The 17,394-nt window shown below is 39.3% G+C and overlaps 1 protein-coding gene across 3 annotated transcripts in view; it reads left to right on the top strand.

Annotated features, from left to right (window-relative positions):
- FGF14 (fibroblast growth factor 14) overlaps nucleotides 1–16,172 on the top strand; it is a 334,049-nt gene extending 317,877 nt beyond the window's left edge. For all 3 annotated transcript variants that reach the window (XM_087967331.1, XM_087967330.1, XM_026668942.2), the window contains 2 exons: nucleotides 8,096–8,294; nucleotides 12,825–16,172. In XM_087967331.1, the coding sequence (XP_087823457.1) occupies nucleotides 8,096–8,294; nucleotides 12,825–12,961 (336 nt within the window). In that variant the 3' untranslated portion in view covers nucleotides 12,962–16,172. The remainder of the gene's footprint in view (nucleotides 1–8,095; nucleotides 8,295–12,824) is intronic.
- The last annotated feature ends 1,222 nt before the right edge of the window (nucleotides 16,173–17,394 follow it).

The raw sequence follows: 17,394 nt of genomic DNA, 5'->3' as shown, positions 1-17,394 counted from the left end.
AAGAGTTAAAAACAAAATACAGAAACTGTATTATTAACAATAAAGAATCACAACATAATAACATTTAGTATCATACATTTGATAAACACCAGTTTGCATACAGAAAAAATAGATCTACAGAGGACACTATAGCCATCACTCTTCACACTGCTCTGACTCATCTAGAACAGCGGGGACGCTATGTGAGGATGCTTTTTGTGGATTTTAGTTCTGCATTTAACACAATTCTTCCACATAGACTAGTGTCTGAACTTCTGGAACTTGGACTTTCTAATTCAATCTGCCTTTGGATTATGGATTTCCTGTCTGGCTGCTCACAGAGGGTCAGATTAGGTAATCATACCTCTTCAGCCCTTATTCTTAACACTGGTACACCACAGGGTTGTGTGTTGAGTCCCTTACTCTATACTCTTTTTGTGCATGACTGCATTCCCACTCATGTTAGTAACATTATTGCTAAATTTGCAGATGATACAACAGTGGTGGGATTCATCTCCAAGGGGGATGAGTCTGCCTACCGAGATGAGGCGGACTGATTGCTTTTGTGGTGTGGAGACAATAACTTGGTCCTCAACACCAATAAGACCAAGGAGCTTATAGTGGATTATGGAAGGAACAGATCAGATATCCAGCCTTTGCTTATCAATGGAGATCTAGTGGAGCAAGTGGCCAGTTTTAAGTTTCTGGGTGTTACCATAAAAAAGAGGACTTGACTTGGGATGCTCACATTGCAGCACTGGTCAAAAGGGCCCAGCAGAGATTACACTATCTGAGACTTCTCAGAAAACAAGAACTTAATGAAAAACTGCTGGTGGCCTTCTACTGCTGCACCATAGAGTGCATTTTAACTTATTGCACCTCTGTATGGTTTGCCAATTGCACAGTGGCAGATAGGAAAGCACTCCAGAGGGTTAATGTCATTGCCCAGAGGATCATTGGTTGCCTTCTCCCCTCTTTGGAAGAGCTTTATAGCTCCCGCTGCCTTAAGAAAATTCAAAACATTCTCAAAGATCCATCTCATCCTGGGCACCCTTTGTTTGAACTATTACCATCTGGCAGACGGTACAGAATAATAAAAACAAGGACAGATAGGCTGAAAAACAACTTTTATCTCAGGGCAGTAGCTCTTTTGAATTCTGCTGTATAGTGCAGTGTTGGGGGTTTTCAGTTCAATGTGTGGAGGGTGAAGGATGTGTTTATTTTCATGGTCATGATGTGCACTGAAGATGGTGTTTGATTTCGTTGTATGAGGTACAATGACAATAAAGTAAACTAAACTAAACTAGTATGAAAAGAAATCTTGACAGTAATCTAAAACTGTTTACAGCTCAGTGTGGGAATCTTACTGTTGGATACAAACTGTAGAGAATATCAATAGCTTGTAGATTTAAATGTCTGCTGCCAAGTACCAAGCTCAGAAGACAAACCGCTGCCTAAACCTCATTGGATGTTCAAACATTGTATATGTGCATATTTAAGTGTTCTTGAGAGAAGAAATCTAACATTATTAGTGAGTCACATTTTGTAACTATTAGAGAAAAGAAGATTTCTTTCCATTGTACTTATATCAAAGCCTTGAACCTGCTTAACTGTATTCTACTAGGTAGACAGTCCAAAAGTATGTGCTAGGTGTTTATATGTTTGGTAAGAAGGCAGAAAAGGGTAATTCATCAACTCTTAAGCAACAGTGGGCAAAATGATAGACAGAGAAGACTTAGTTCAAATCCTGAACTATCTATTTCACCCTGCTGCTCCCTAGTGATTATACCTCATGAAGTACTGTAGAGTCAGTGCCGTTGGATTTGAACCTCCAAAATGTAAAATTACTCTATTCTTGACAGATGACTACCTAAATAGATACTTTCAAATATTCTCATGCTGAGAAATATCTGTTTCTCGGTTATCCAGTTTTTGTCATTGCAATGTTCCTCTTAGCCTTCAGTAAGCATCTATTTTCTTGCATTTTCCACCATTCCTTTCTTGCTCCTTCCCTAAAGTAACAGAAACAGACCCCTTTCAGCCTGTGTGTGACATATCCATTCAGAATTTGAAGATCGCCATCTTAGAAAAATCCTCTGTGGAAGCTTCTGTCAAGCTGGGTGTTCATGCGCAGGGGGCGGCCTACCATTCACACAAGTTGCTGCATGTACGCACGCATGCACCAGCCATCATTCACCATAAGTCCAAGCTGCACATGTGCGTCAGCCACATCGTCGCATGGTGTGAGCTGTTACGCGTGTGTCCGCCAGGCCACTGTTCACACACCTCGGTTCCCCTTCTCTCCCAGCCAGGCCACCAAGCTGCAAAGGTTGGGGACCACTGAAGTAGAGTTTTGGAATGAACGGTGAACTCAGGACTTCTCACACATGGACTATGCAATGCAGAGGTTTAACGAAGAGATCTGTTTCACACAGAAGCAAGATGAAAAGATAATTTTGATGAATTATATCCAATGTTAATATTAATTTTAAAAAGTTGCAGAATCAACTTAAATAATATACTGGCTCTATATTTGTCTACATGGATTTAGCCATTTATGAGCAATCATTACAAAGGACTACCACAATTAAACAATGTTAACTGTCACCCTCTTCCGTAAAACATTAGAACAGATTCTAACAAATGCAACCTCTCTGAGGACATGGGTGATTCAGAAATATGAAATATAAAATAAATAATAAATAAACCTTTTTTGTAATTACTTGTCACAGTAGTTACAGGATAATTAGCAGAATTGCTTCTTTTCCCGTTAAAATCTTGATCTTGTTTCAAATACTTCAACTTCTTTGTTACAAAGTTACATATCTGCAAAGAATTGTTTCTTTATTACTAATCTAACTTTATTATATATTAGAAAAATACAATGTAGCATTAGATAAATATGAAAAAAATGAAGATTTTCAGTTAAAACAATAATAAAGAACACATGTATATATTTGTACAAACTGAATTGCATTGTCCATGTGGTCAATTTGGGCTTTACTGTTAGACTCCCATTTTAAGAAACAAAATTCATAATTTATCTTTTTAGTGTTTTGGAATAGATGGAAACATTTTGTCTATCCCAGACAAAACAATGGAAACATCAATTGTATGCATTTACAGCAGAAGTTTAATCACATTCAAGCCAGAATGGTTCCAATATATGAAATATATTGTGCAGCAAGGCAAGCTAAATCGCTTGAAATATGATTTTTTTTTTCAAGGAAAAAGAGAAATTGTTGGAAGAATAATTAAAACAATCCAAGCAGAAATTGGCAATCACTGATGCCTAACGAATAGTATAAAGATATTTAGGTGTTGTGAATGTATTCCTTTCCCTTTCTTTATTTTTGCAGCAGACTTTGTCTTGCCATCTCTCCCTGAGAGATGAGTAGCTGGGGTTTTATCTTTCTGGCTGCAATTCTCTCCTGCCAAGATTCTGACAACAATTCTGGGGTCTTAATAACAGACTTTGAATAGGGGAGGGAGAAGACGGGGGAGAAGGAAAGGGAAAAGCAAGGAAAAGAAGCTGAAAGATGAAAGGGGAAATGGCTCGAAGGAATGAAACAGCTCTGAAATCCAAGAGCTCGCCAGCTGGCTTTTTGCCAGGGCATTCTGGCGATCTGGTCAGTCCTTACAAATTCAAGCCATGGTTATCTCTGTGTTTTTGGAAACTTTTTCAGGAGGAAAGTCCTTCTAACCTGTGGAGGGACATCTGGGAGCTGCCCTGGGGGAAAGTAAACTCTTTCCTGAAACAGGGAAAGGGTGTCCTTTGCCAGTTTTTGACAAGAGTTATCCAAAACGTGCTGCACTCTACCTCTTGAAGTATGTCTGTGCCCAGTCTGAATCTTCTCTTCCCTTAACTACGCATCCTGTGCAGTGCCAGCTAATCCCTACCACCTTCCTTTCCTCCCTTCTGGCTACCCAGAAATGTCCTGATTACACTCACTCTCGCAGAAAAAGGAGCCCCTGATTTATAAGTTTAAAAATTTAATAGGAAATCTGTATCTGGTGAATACCTCTTTCCAAAGAAGTTGTGATAAATTCTAGTCTGCTTTATGTTGAGACATACAGTATACAGTGAGGTCTTCTCAATGTTGATGTTAACTGTCAAGAACCTCAACAATATTTGAAACCTGGAGCAAAACCAAAGGAAGATGGTCAAATGCAAAACCCACAGATCAAGCATGATAGGCTCTTCTGGAAGGCTTTGTACAAATCCACTTGAGAAATGGATTTGGCAATTGACTTCAATGAGTCATTTTGAAATTCATTATGGCACAAAATGTCTTTCAAACCTATGTCAGTAAGTCATAAAGAATTGACATTAAAAATTATTCATAGATACTTTTCACTTTTTAAAATGTCCATTACATTTAATTGAAGTTTTTTAGGTTCTCTTAGAGACTTTTATTCAAACTGATGTCTGTTGTCAGCTGGGTGGCAGTGTTCATGTAGTTAATTCATTTTGGGTGAAAGCTTTGAGAAAGTAAGACAAATTATCTTATCTACTTTTGGTATTTAGTTTTAGTGTGGCTTTATTATCTGTTTCTTCAGAGGTAGTTGTAATTATTTATGATAATAATAATAGAGGCAGAGTTAAGCATGTTGAAACCTTATTGATTTGGGCAATAGAAGCAAACATGGTGTCAGTCCTGCATCAGCTTGAATCTTTAAATAAGAACAACCCTTGACTCCATTCAGTGGAAAAGACATGAGCCAGAACTGAAGTTCATGCGGCAAAACTCTGAGTTTAAAACTTTAGGGACTCTCCCCATTGCTAGTCCCTCACTGCTCAATCGTGTTTTGACTTAGATGTTTTGGAAACAGCCACTCTGCTTGTAGACTGCAGGTGCATTCTTCTCATTGCGGCACGACCTTGGGATGTCATCTCCGCCAAGCACTCTCACTCTCTTCACTTTTACTTTCTCCTGGCACTTCTCTACTCCCTCCCAGGGTTCATGGCAGACTGGACCTGAAGTGACTGCAGAAAGCAGACGTGAAGTGGCAGTTCTGACACATAGATAAATAAATAAAACCGAAACGCACTCAATTCTACTTGGATTTATTAATGTTTCTTTCTATTAGATAAAACATTCCATTCTGACAAGGATATAGCTTTCTGAAATGTGTACTCTTTCTGTAATCAAGGCAAATATTGTTGCATTGAATTTCCCACCCATTAATATTTGGGTAACATTAATGAAGAATATCTGTAACCTTTTTGAGCTGATCCCATAAGTGCAGAGAAGAGAAAGATGCTGTCAGTCCTGCCCCAATTTGGTCCCTTAAGTTAGAACTCCCATTTGGTGTGAAAGGTTTACTTCACTAAAGGTCAAGTGGATGACAGTATAGCAACGCCAGAACTGAGGTTCACGCGCCCACTTTTCTCGGTTAACTTTTCCCCATTTGTCCCCTCTCATTGTTGATCCCTCATTGTCCAATCATATTCAAAGAAAATGTTTTGGGAATGTTCTCTTCAACTGTAGACTAGGTGGTGCGGAGGCGCATGCCTTCCCAGGTGTCTGACCTTGAAGGTGTGTCTCTAGAAGGTACGATGAGTCATCAGGCTCCCTACTCCCATCCATCTCCCTCCCCCCATAGTTCATGGCAGGCTGGCAGCTAGCAAATGCAAAGTGAAGTTTTAACAGGTATCTTTTTATTTGCTTTCCCCTTCTCATTTTTTCACTACTTGGGGAAAAAACAACAACAGATTACTCCTTCAGCTGATAAACTTTTCCTTTGATTCACCTATTCTATACCTTATATAGAGGAAGTGGTGATTCAGTGGCTAAGACGCCGAGCTTGTCGATCAGAAAGGTTGGCAGTTCAGCGGTTCAAATCCCTAGCACCGCGCAACGGAGTGAGCTCCTGTTAACTTGTCCCAGCTTCTGCCAACCTAGCAGTTCGAAAGCTTGTAAAAATACAAGCGGTAGAAAAATAGGGACCACCTCGGTGGGAGGGTAACAGTGTTCCCTGCGCCTTCGGCATTTAGTCATGCCGGCCACACGACCACAGAGACGTCTTCGGACAGCGCTAGCTCTTCGGCTTTGTAACAGAGATGAGCACCGCCCCCTACAGCTGCGAATGACTAGCATGTATGTGCGAGGGGAACCTTTACCTTATATAGAGTTCCCCAACCTTTCCAACTTTACAGACTGTTGGGGGAGAGAGAGTTTTGTGCAAGCAGCAGGGAAGCGCCCATGTGTGCACAGCTCCATTTGCGCAAACCACAGGCACAGTGTTGGCTGCTTGCGCAAATAGTGCACATGCATGTACTCACCCGCCACTTGCACAAGGGGGCATGAGTGCACCTGTCTGCCACTTCAGGTGGCTCCCTTTTGAACAGCTCATGCCCTGGTAGTGGCCTATGGCCCCAGGGGTTAAGGTTCCTTGCCTTGTGTTATACATCTGCAGTCCATGAAAATGCTGTTTTGCAACATTGAAGTCTGATGTAAAGATAATTTACCCTTTCCTTTTTAATGTGTACAATTTTCTCAGAGAATAATTCAGTGGAAGTTTTTTTTGTCGAATTACTTGCAGTGCCTGCATTTCAAGTGTAATGACAGCCCGTTGTTAATAAAAGTAATTTTAAGTGAATGGGATTGTAAAAGCCTAAAATTACATTTAATATCTCTTACATATAAATGCATGGGAGAGTTTTAGATTGGATGCTTTTGCTGAGCAGCCAAATGCAGCTGAATGACAATGAATCGCCGTTGTCTTCCTTTTTAACAGGTTTGCTCAAGTTCTTATAACTTTAAAAATCCTTTGCTAAGAATATTATATAGAAATTTGCTTCTGGTATAGCATTTTCTTTTTCTGTAACCTTCAATGATTATAATTTTATAAATCAAGTGCACGGCAGCTCTTTTTTTTAGAATAAAAAAATAGTTTTGTTTTTTTAAAAAAATGGACGTCTTTGGTGTCATAGTGCTTTTTGTTGACATGTTTCAAACATTCGTTGGTTTCCCAGTGCAGAAACCTGTAGACTCCACACTCCTGTAGCCAAAATTCATCACTCCCTCCCTATTGCTGGGAGGCAGCAAAAGCATAAACTTTCTGTCTGTTTTTTTTTTTTTAAATCAAAGATTGTATGGTCATAGGGCAGCTATTTGTTCTGTATACGGCTAGAGGTGTTGATTTAAGTTTTATTTCAAATGCATGTTGCCTTGTTCTGCAACAAAATATACTTATTTTGAGTAAATGTGTCTAGCATCTGGGCAGCAGAAGCAAACATTTCATTTCAGCTCTTGGTTTCGTGTTTATGGATCAAACTGCTAGTGGATCTTAGAAATACAGGCGCATGGTTCAAAGCTGAAATGGGGATGAACAGGAGAAGGGAAATATAAATGCTATACTTCACAGATGATGTGATATGCGTAGCTCCTTGGTTGAGGAATAAAGTTTAAGATCCTTACGTCTACAATTACCTAGTTGCACTACTAAATACAGGTAGTCCTTGACTTACGACCACAAATGAGCCCAAGTATTGTGGCACTCTACAAAATTCCACTTGGATTAAATGTTACAAACAACATAACATGTTTCCCTGAAAATAAGACCAGGTCTTATTTTCTTTTGGGCCCCAAAATAAGCACTAGGGTTTATTTTTGGGTAGTGTTTTGCTTTCACCCCCATGTATAGGAGGCCCACTTCTTTGCTTTCTTGTGGCAGGGCAGGAGGCCAAGCGGCATCCAGGTCATCCACACCCTGACCCCTGCCTCACCTTGTGGCCATGACACCAACACCATTGCAGCCATGAGCAAACAGAAGAACTGGGCTAGCGGCCACATGGGCTCCTGCTGCACATGGCTGCTGGGGCTGCCACCACAAAGCAGTTATTGGGGCATTGATGGCCTGGCTGCAGGCACCCTGGTGTGGGGCACATGGTCTGGTTCCACCACCACCCGTCTTACCTCATGGCCACAGCACCGCGAGCCACCAGACAGGAATGGGCAGGCAGCTGGCTGCATAGGCTCTTAAGCAGGCTCAAGCGTAAAAACATGCTAGGGCTTATTTTCAGGGAAACTGGGTAGTAGCAAGTAATACAAAGAACAACCACAGCCACTGGTTGGAATTTCCCTCTAACTTCTTTTTCTTTCTCTCACAGGAACTTTTTACGCCAGAATGTAAGTTTAAGGAGTCTGTTTTTGAAAATTATTATGTAATCTACTCGTCGATGCTGTACAGACAGCAAGAGTCGGGTAGGGCCTGGTTTCTGGGGCTCAACAAAGAAGGGCAAGTCATGAAAGGCAATAGAGTGAAGAAAACAAAACCAGCAGCTCATTTTCTACCGAAACCATTGGAAGGTAAGCTGACTTTGACACAGCATCGCATGTATCAAAACATTGCAAAAACCTGTCACCTTCAGGTTGACTTTCAAATGATAACTGCTCTGGCACCCTTGCATGTTGTTTCCTAACTCTCCGTTTGATACCTCCGTACTTCGTATTTTGTGTCTGGTTTTTTTCCCCCCTACCTGAAAAGACTATGGATGAAAAGCTCTTTGGTGGCAATCTCTGAACTGGGCAGGAATATGGAAAGCTTTTCTGAAAACAAATTCAAGTCTGAACATGAGAAAGACTCTCTCCCATTCTTGCTAAAAACTCAGCCAGTGGCAATATATAAGTGATCCTTCTTTTACTCTCCGTCCTTTTAAGCACTATGGGGTGAGAAAAGTATTGATCTCTCTTATTTAGCTGTTGTAAGGATTTCTGAGGTAATGTATATTTGAAAATGATTTTGTTTGAAAGTACAAAATGCTATATAACTCTGTTATTCCAAAGGAAAGGTTAGAGTCCAAGGTGAAATGGAAAAAAAAAAACCCATCACAGTATGTTCCTCTTTATTTCTAATAATAGTAGTAATAAATGCCTTGGGGGCAATCCCAAATGTTCTGGAGCACCACTTGTACACCAGCAGCACTGACAAAATTACCATCGGTCAATTGCGAAAGACCTCTTTCTTTGGAACAGTTTCCATCCTGCAACGATAGCTTTATCGTTGCAACAACATCATCCCTCTATCCCAGATCTTTGGGAAGGATTTATTTGGCATTAAAATGGCAAATCCAGTCTAAACATCTGGCTGACTGTGACTAACCATAATAATGATGAAGTCTCAATGCACATGAAGGCCAGCACCAGCTAACGAAGTAGCAACTGTGATTTCACATTGTTGTGTGTGTAATAATAATAAAGAAAACATGGATAGTAACAATAGTAATTGGTACCTGGAGTACAATCAAAGCCATAGGACAGTGATGATGAACATTTTTGTTGTGGTGTGCCGAAAGTGCGCGCGCACCGGCACCCACAATGCAATGCACCCTGCCCCCCTGTGCATGTGCACTCAACACCCCACCCCGCCCCCTTACCTGCACTGCACATGCATGTGCCTCCCAGCTGGTTTTAGGCCCAGTTTGAAGCCGTTTTCACCCTCCCGGAGGCTTGAGGGAAGCCTCTGCAGCCTCGGGAGGCCGAAAAATGGGCCTTCCGGAAATACCGGAAGTGCCTGTTTTCAGCCTCCAGAGGGCCTCTGGAGCCCAGGGGAGGCCACTTTCGCCCTCCCGGAGGCTCAAGAGAAGCCTCTGAACCTTGGGAGCCTGAAAACAGGCCCATTTTGAGACTTCCGGTATTTCTGAAAGGCCTGTTTTCGGCCTCCCGAGGCTGTAGAGCCTTCCCTTGAGCCTCCGGGAGGGCAGAAACAGCCTCAAACAGGCCAAAAATCAGCTGGGAGGTGCACACATGCACAGTGCAGGTAAGTTTGTTTGGGGCTCATATGCCCTCAGAAATCGCTCTGCGTGCCACCTGTGGCATGCATGCCATAGGTTCGCCATCACAGCCATAGGAGCACCATTTGCATACTATTGGCATTGACAAAATCAGTCAATTGCAAAAGGCAACTTCACATGGAACAGTTTATGTCCTAGACTTGATAGGGAGATAAAAATGTCAAATCCAGTCTAAATATCTATCTGGCTGAGTGTGTAATCAACCATAATATTAAACGTGCATTAAAGATTATCTGGAGCCATCTGATGTTGCTTTCCCCTGTTGCTTGAATTATTTCTGTTGGTAGCTCCTCTATTCCTGAGGCTTTGTATTTGGGTGACTTCTTGCCACTTCCTCAAGCAGCATTTCTGGCTCCAGCACTGTTGTTTTTTGCTCTTATGTTGCTTCTTTGTGATACTCTCCTAGAGGTTTAAAAAGCTCTTGAAAGTGTTCTTTCCATATAGTTAAAGTTACTAATCATTTCTGACCGGAATATTTCTACAACTTCACAGGTGCTCTTTGCTTCAGCAAACTTCCAACATTTATATGGCCCTTTCCAATTAATTTTAGTTTCTTATATAGAGGTTGGCAGACTTTGAGTGCCCACTGAAAATCCACCACCAATTGTTAAATATTATAAATATGCTTCTCAAATATTAATGTATACTTCTCATTTGTAATGCTACTCTGTGACCGTAATTTTTTTTTAAATGTATAGAGATCAAATACCACCGATGGTTCAGTTGCATGTAATTTTCCTTTATCTTTGAAGATACAGAACAGGGGTCTCCAAACTTGAAAACTTTAAGACTTGTGGACTTCAACTCCCAGAATTCCCCAACCAGAATGGCTGGCTGAGGAATTCTGGGAGTTGAAGTCCACAAGTCTTAAAGTTTTCAGACCATGGAGACCATTGATATAGAAACATACCGTAGATTCTTTCAAAGTATAGTCCATTATGTATCTGAAATATTATACATGTAGCCCTCATTTAGCTTCTGCCTTCTCCAGTGACCTTTTGTAATTGTAATTTTAATGAAAGAGTAACTGTATATCCAATGCTTTCATTTATGACCTTTGCAAATCTGTAAAAGCAAAAGAAAACTGAAGTAAGATAATAAGCCAAATGGAAGGGAAGGGAATAGATTCTTTATTGGCCAAGCATGATTGGACACGCAAGGAATTTGTGTCCGGTGCATAAGCTCTCAGTGTACATACAAATAACAAAGTGATAAGTAATAATCATAAATCCTAAGATACAAACAATTGATAATCATAATATACACACAGAGAGAGTATATGCTTTCATAAAATATATCAGTGCTGCTCTTTGATTTGTCAATCACTTAGTGCCCATCATATATATATTGTCTGAGTTAAAATTATGCATAGTATGCGTATATTTAGAAAGCCCCATCCACCTTTTAGGGATTTCAAAAATCATAGACTTTTTTGTTATTCTCAATCTTTTTCTATTAAACATAATTGGTTGCCAGGAATTCAAGGCCTTAGAATTAAGATTATATTAGTATATTTTAGAAATAGGAAAACAAGTTGGATAACTATTTTGCCCACAACAAAATAGATTAACTTGCCCAAACCAGATAAAGTGATGCTCTTTTTCTTTTACATTGTTTCCAACAGCAAACTATAATTTAACACATTTGGTTCAGCTAAGATTTCTTGGGATATTCATTCCTAAATATCTTACCGACTTTTGAAGATTTGAATATCATAGTTCTTCTTAATTTCTTTCTATAGCTTTCTGCCTATGTATGAAAAGAACCTCGGTTTTTTGATAGCTAATTTTAAATTTTGCTAAATTTACATTGCGGATCATGTATTGGGTAATTATTGGCAGTTTTTTTATTGGTTTAGATAAAAAGATTGTATTGTTATTGGCACTTACTTTCACATCCTGTTCACATAAAAATGTACCGTCTTACATTCGTTATTTCGGATTGATGCACAAGGTTAGAGCTTTTCCATGGAGATAGAAGTTCACTTATATCCACAGCATGTGTTATGCTGACTTTAGCATGTTATTTATAAATAACCCTTGATAACACAAAATAAATAAAATGGAAACAAAGAAAGTCAAGAAAAGTTTAAGCAATCAAACATAGTGACAATTTGTCAGAATTCCATTCATGGCTATTTCGTGGTAAATTCTGCTGAGTTCAATATTGTTTAATCTGGGTAAGTGAAAATCAAATTGTGGTTTCATCATGCTGAAAAAATGTTTAGGGTGGACACTTAAAGATCCTTCTCTGTATTAGCCAATTAAGTTATATACTGTACTAAATAAGAGTGGGGTGATCCACTGCTGCTGAGTGATGTTTTAAATGACTCTCTCTTCCCCTTTGCATGTTAATGCCCTGCAGTCCTTGCCCCATTTACAATTCATATTTTCTCTAACAAAAACAGTTTTGTGCCACAATATATCTTAGTCACAATGTTGTTTTTGCTGCAGCCAAATAATACAGCTGCCTTTCTAGACTTTCCCACAAACACTAAAACAGATTTTGAAAATGGGCAGACATAACACTCTAATTTAAATACATCAGTGGTGGGATTCAAATTTTTTTACTACTGGTTCTGTGGGTATGGCTTTGTGGGCTTGGCATGGCTTGGTGAGTGTGGTTTGGTGGGCATGGCAGGGGAAGGATACTGCAAAATCCCCATTCCCTCCCCACTCCTGGCGGAAGGTTACCACTGGTTTTCTGAACTACTCAAAATTTCCGTACCGGTTCTCCAGAACTGGTCAGAACCTGCTGAATACCACCTCTGAAATACATCTTTAATTTTAATCAGCTTTGCTTAGATTGCACATATTTTACACTTTGCTTTTTAATCGTAGATATGTCCGAGGGAAGTCACTATGTGGCCAAAACATGAATATGTGTGTGTTGTTTTATATTGTGTTATATTTTTTAAAAAATAAAACAGCTCTGCATCAGATTAAAGAAGGGTGCTCTGATATTTTGCACTGAAATAAGTGCAGAAACAAACTTTGCTAGCATGTTTGACTTAACACGGATTTCTCTTTTCTCCCTAATACTATAGTTGCCATGTACCGAGAACCCTCTCTACATGATGTTGGGGAAACAGTGCCAAAGGCTGGGGTGACGCCAAGTAAAAGCACAAGTGCATCGGCAATAATGAATGGAGGAAAACCAGTGAACAAGAGTAAGACCACATAGCCAGAGCCTCGTGGATGTTGTGACTTACTGAACTCTCTTATGTACAGCTGAGCACTTTATCCTTGCAAAACTATCCCAGTCTGGTGTCCGCGGATTAGCTGGAAGCAAGCGACGGCTTGCTCTGTGCTCCTTCCAAATCTGTAACTCCTCCCACAGCAAAGACTATTGGATGACCAGCTGAACAACGACCATAGAATGCCCTACCAGATATGGAATGCCTTTTAATCTCTTTCTGTGACTGTGACACCTCATGTGAATGGCATACTTCACAAGTACACTTGATATCTCTTGCCTGCTGACAGTTACCCATAACTCCCCCCCCCACACCCTTTGGAGCCCAGGAGACCCCCGTGTGTTAAGTTCAATTTTGTAGCCCACAGAATAATAACAAGTAATTTCTAGATAGATGCTGTAAAACCTGTGCTATTATGGATTTTTTCTTCCTCCTCTTTTTTAATGAGGCTGCTTGCTCCGCTGTCTGTGTGACTCCTTTGCAGGGATTATGTTTTGCTCAGATTGAAGTGTTGCTGATGGCTTAGTTTTAGAAAGCAATCAGAGAATTAGGGGAGCCTTCAAGACCCCTGTTAGGGATCATACCTGTAAAAGATAGGATCATTGCAAATAAGGATTCCGCTTGAATAAAAGTCCAGTATGTTCCTGAGGAGGGAAAAGCATCACGTGTGGCTAGTCAACAACCTTTCAAGGCCAATGTTTGATACCCCCTGTGTGTGCGTGTGTGTGTTTTATACATATCACAGACTTACTGGTAATGGTAACATTTGCCTTGCCCAGCGAGCAAGACCCACATATTTTTAAGAAAGTGGGTCCAAAGTACTCTGTAGGCCTTGTAGGCCTGAATTAAGGCTCATTTTTCATCTACTAGTACTCATTATCTGAAATTCAAAAGAAAAAAAAATTAGAATGAATGGGAATTCCGCTACCTATGTCTCTTTCAAAACAATAGATTCCTTCTCCTGTTTTTAAACAATGGAACGTAATCCCATCTTTATTTATGGCTGTAGTTCACTCTTACTCAGCAAAGCATGAGCAAGGAAGTTGTGTTTTTCTCTGCAGCACCAATGCAAAAGATAGTTACAGATTATACTTTAATATTTTCAGTGTTAAAAAGAGGGGAAAGATTTTTAACATATTTGAAGGTTTCCTTTGCATTTTTTTGATAGCTTAGCATGCAGTCCAGGCAATATATTATTTTATCTATACCACAGCACTATGTTTCCAGTCCAGCTTCTTAGGATATTATGGCCACCAAATTGCTAGATTTTCGGTGCCTTGCATTTATCTTATTATTTTGGTTTTCCCTGTATTCTACAAATTGAAGAGAATTCTAACAAAAGAACAAGGTCAAGAATGTTTCTCTTTTGATTATTAAATGAAATAAATACTAGTATTTTTTGGATAGAGAGCCTTGAGGCCAAAATGAAAGAATAGTAACAGGCTATTCTTACAAAACACTCTTAGACAAATAGATAAATTTTTGAAAGTAGATACTGGGAAACTAAGTTGAAAGCATGATGTGGACCAAAATGTATCTTTGTTCTGGAAAATCATGTATGAAACGTCTAAACATTTGCACTCATGTTTGTTTTCCATTTAAATTTTGGAACTTTTTTTTCAAAGTGGTTTTAAATTTGGTTTACTTTTCATAGTTATTATGGAATGTTCAGATTTCCTATTTGGTTTGGTGGTAAGAGATTAAAGTTTGAATTAACTCTTGAATCTTGATTCATAACAGCTTCTATTTGAACAAGTAAGCCCTTAAGGTATGTGTGAATAGATCTCACATTGCTACTAGGTTATTCATGTACAACAGGAGTATTTGACCCTCCAATTTCTTGGTTTCTCCATACATGGTAAGAGGCTGTTTTAAGTTGATTTCTTTCAGCCACACAACTGAAGCACATTAAACATTATTCTGTTGCCAGAATTTAGTAGCATTTTTAAAAACAACAAAAAAGTAAGGTGTTTTACAACAAAGGAAAGAATTGGTGCACAAAATGAACTATAAACATCGTTTTCCTCCTTGGCTTCTACAGAAGGAATATCTTTGAGGTTCCTCTTGGGAAGAAGGCCTTTTATTTTATTTTATCCCCATACAGGGTAGAAAGGAGTCATTCTAGTTCCCCACAAGTGGATCAGCAGTGGCCTGGATGACTTCAGAAACCATGCCACTTCAGAGGCTCTGCATAATAGGCACAGAATTGATGTCTGTCCAACTCTGCCAACCCATCACATTTTATTCTGAATTTTGAAAGTTTTTTCCCCCTAGAGCCCCAGTGATTAGAGACTGCCGGAAATGACTAGCACCTATGTGCGAGGGGAACCTTTACCTTTACCTTTATACTTTCTGTATTGTGCAACTGAAAGCTCTAAAACAAGAGTGCAAAATAAAGTGTGAAATGTATTATTTCCCTTTCATTTTGATGATGATGTATGAAGCTGGAGAGGGACAGGTTGGGGGGCTTGTGGATCACCTCAGGACTTGGAACCAAACATAAAGCACCAAGCATAAGGTGAGGTAACACCAGTCTGTCAGCTCATTTTATAATGCCAGTGAGATTTTTTTCCCTCTCTACACCTGCTGCTCCAGGCTTGTACTTATTGCATAATTCTTCTGCTGGGGCACCTTTTTTTCTCTCTTTCCATGTACAAAGAAGCTTTGAGGCCAGAATCAAGGTTAGCCAAAGAGAACTATTCTCTTTTGCCAAGTTGCAATACATTCCCTTAATTTTTACATTTGTGCCCATATTGCCATGTGAACCAGCCATGTAGTTAACAAGAAGACCGAGTTCATGTTTGTAAATGATTGACACTGTATACTATAAGTAGAACACACTTATTCCTCTCTTTGTTGCAATGGATGTAGATGGCCTTCACACCTTCCATGACTGGGAGGATCTTAAATAAGCTTATTTGAGAATCTAAATCCATTTCAGCAGAGAGGAGAGACTGTGTGGTTCCTTGTGCTTTAGTTACTTTTTTTTTAAAGTTTGTCTCATCTGTTTGCATGGGAAAAGGATGGTAATAATGAATTGCATGTAGTAGGCTATATGTATCAGACCTGTTGGTATGTACTGCAAAACTGACATACATATAAGCAACAAGTTTGTCTGCATTGTACAGTTTGTGTTTATTACCATTTTGTTGTATACACACATACAGCATATTGAATAAAATATTTATATGAAACACATATTTAAAAATACCCTTTACATATTTTTTTTAAATGTGCAAAAAGTAGCACAGCATCGGTTGCAGCATAATGAGGCATGAAAACAATTTGGCAAAACTCAATTCTCTTTCCCCAGATCATGCCAAAGAAAATCTGAGGGAGGTCCTTGGTTTTATTATCTCTCTTGCTGTTTTCCAGGACAAGATGACACCTTTGGTTCCCTTTCAAATTAATTTTGCTGTCAAGTGAAACTTTCTTTTTGGCTGCCTGTTATTTCCTAAAGAATTGTACAGTCAATCTGGTGGAATCAATTTGTAACTATAGATTGTGTGTTTTATACTTCCATATACACTATCTTTATGATGACTGAGCCTTCTCCATTAAGTTTTCTCATTTGGCTCTTAATCCACAAGTCAGTTGCTGGAATACCTGAAATAGGGGCAATATTATCAATAAAGACCAGTCAAGTCATGCACTTCCAATTCAGTTGGAGGAGTTCGAACTGGCCCCCTCTTAAGCTGACATTCATATCTACAGAGAGAACATTTTTCCACTGGTGCATCGAGAAATCATTCTAAATTAAAGGGCAAGGTCAGAAGCAAGAATCATAGCAGTGGTTCCTGAATCCCCTCTCCATAATGAGCGGGACCATAAAGTTGTATGTGGAAAGGTTATATATATATTTCAGAAAATTTCAGAAGATTATATATGTACACACACACACACACTAAATATATATGTGTGTGTATGTGTGTGTGTATATATGTATATGTACATGTATCTTCTGAAATTTTCTCCCAAAACAAGCCTTAGCCTCTATTTAATTTGGCTTTTAATTTGAACACCTCAACCTAAAAATAAATCCCTTGAGCAAACTTAGTTTTACTCACTGACATCTGCTTAAATTTAGTCTTTAAGAGGCAAAATGAAAAAAAAACATTTTGGATAAAATATTATTAAATAAAATGTGAGTTAACTGTTTCTTCTGTTTCTTGCCAAAATATTAGATAAGTAGATTTTTCCCATCTTTTCCCATTTCCTAGTTAGCCTTATTAGTCCAGCAACATTCATAAACTCCATATCAAAATATGGAATGTATCCAGTGGTGCGATTCAAATAATGACCGATTCTCTACCCTAATGATTTCTTTCAACAAGTAGTTCACCAAACTGCTCACGGTTACCAACCGGTTCTCCCAAAGTGGTGCAAACTGGCTGAATCCCACCATCGAATGTATCCCTAT

This window comes from Notechis scutatus, chromosome 5 (assembly GCF_049901735.1).
Source record: "Notechis scutatus isolate UNSWTSFEM ecotype Mainland chromosome 5, rNotScu1.2, whole genome shotgun sequence".
Classification (NCBI taxonomy): domain Eukaryota; kingdom Metazoa; phylum Chordata; class Lepidosauria; order Squamata; family Elapidae; genus Notechis; species Notechis scutatus.
This window is presented reverse-complemented; position numbering and strand designations above follow the sequence as displayed.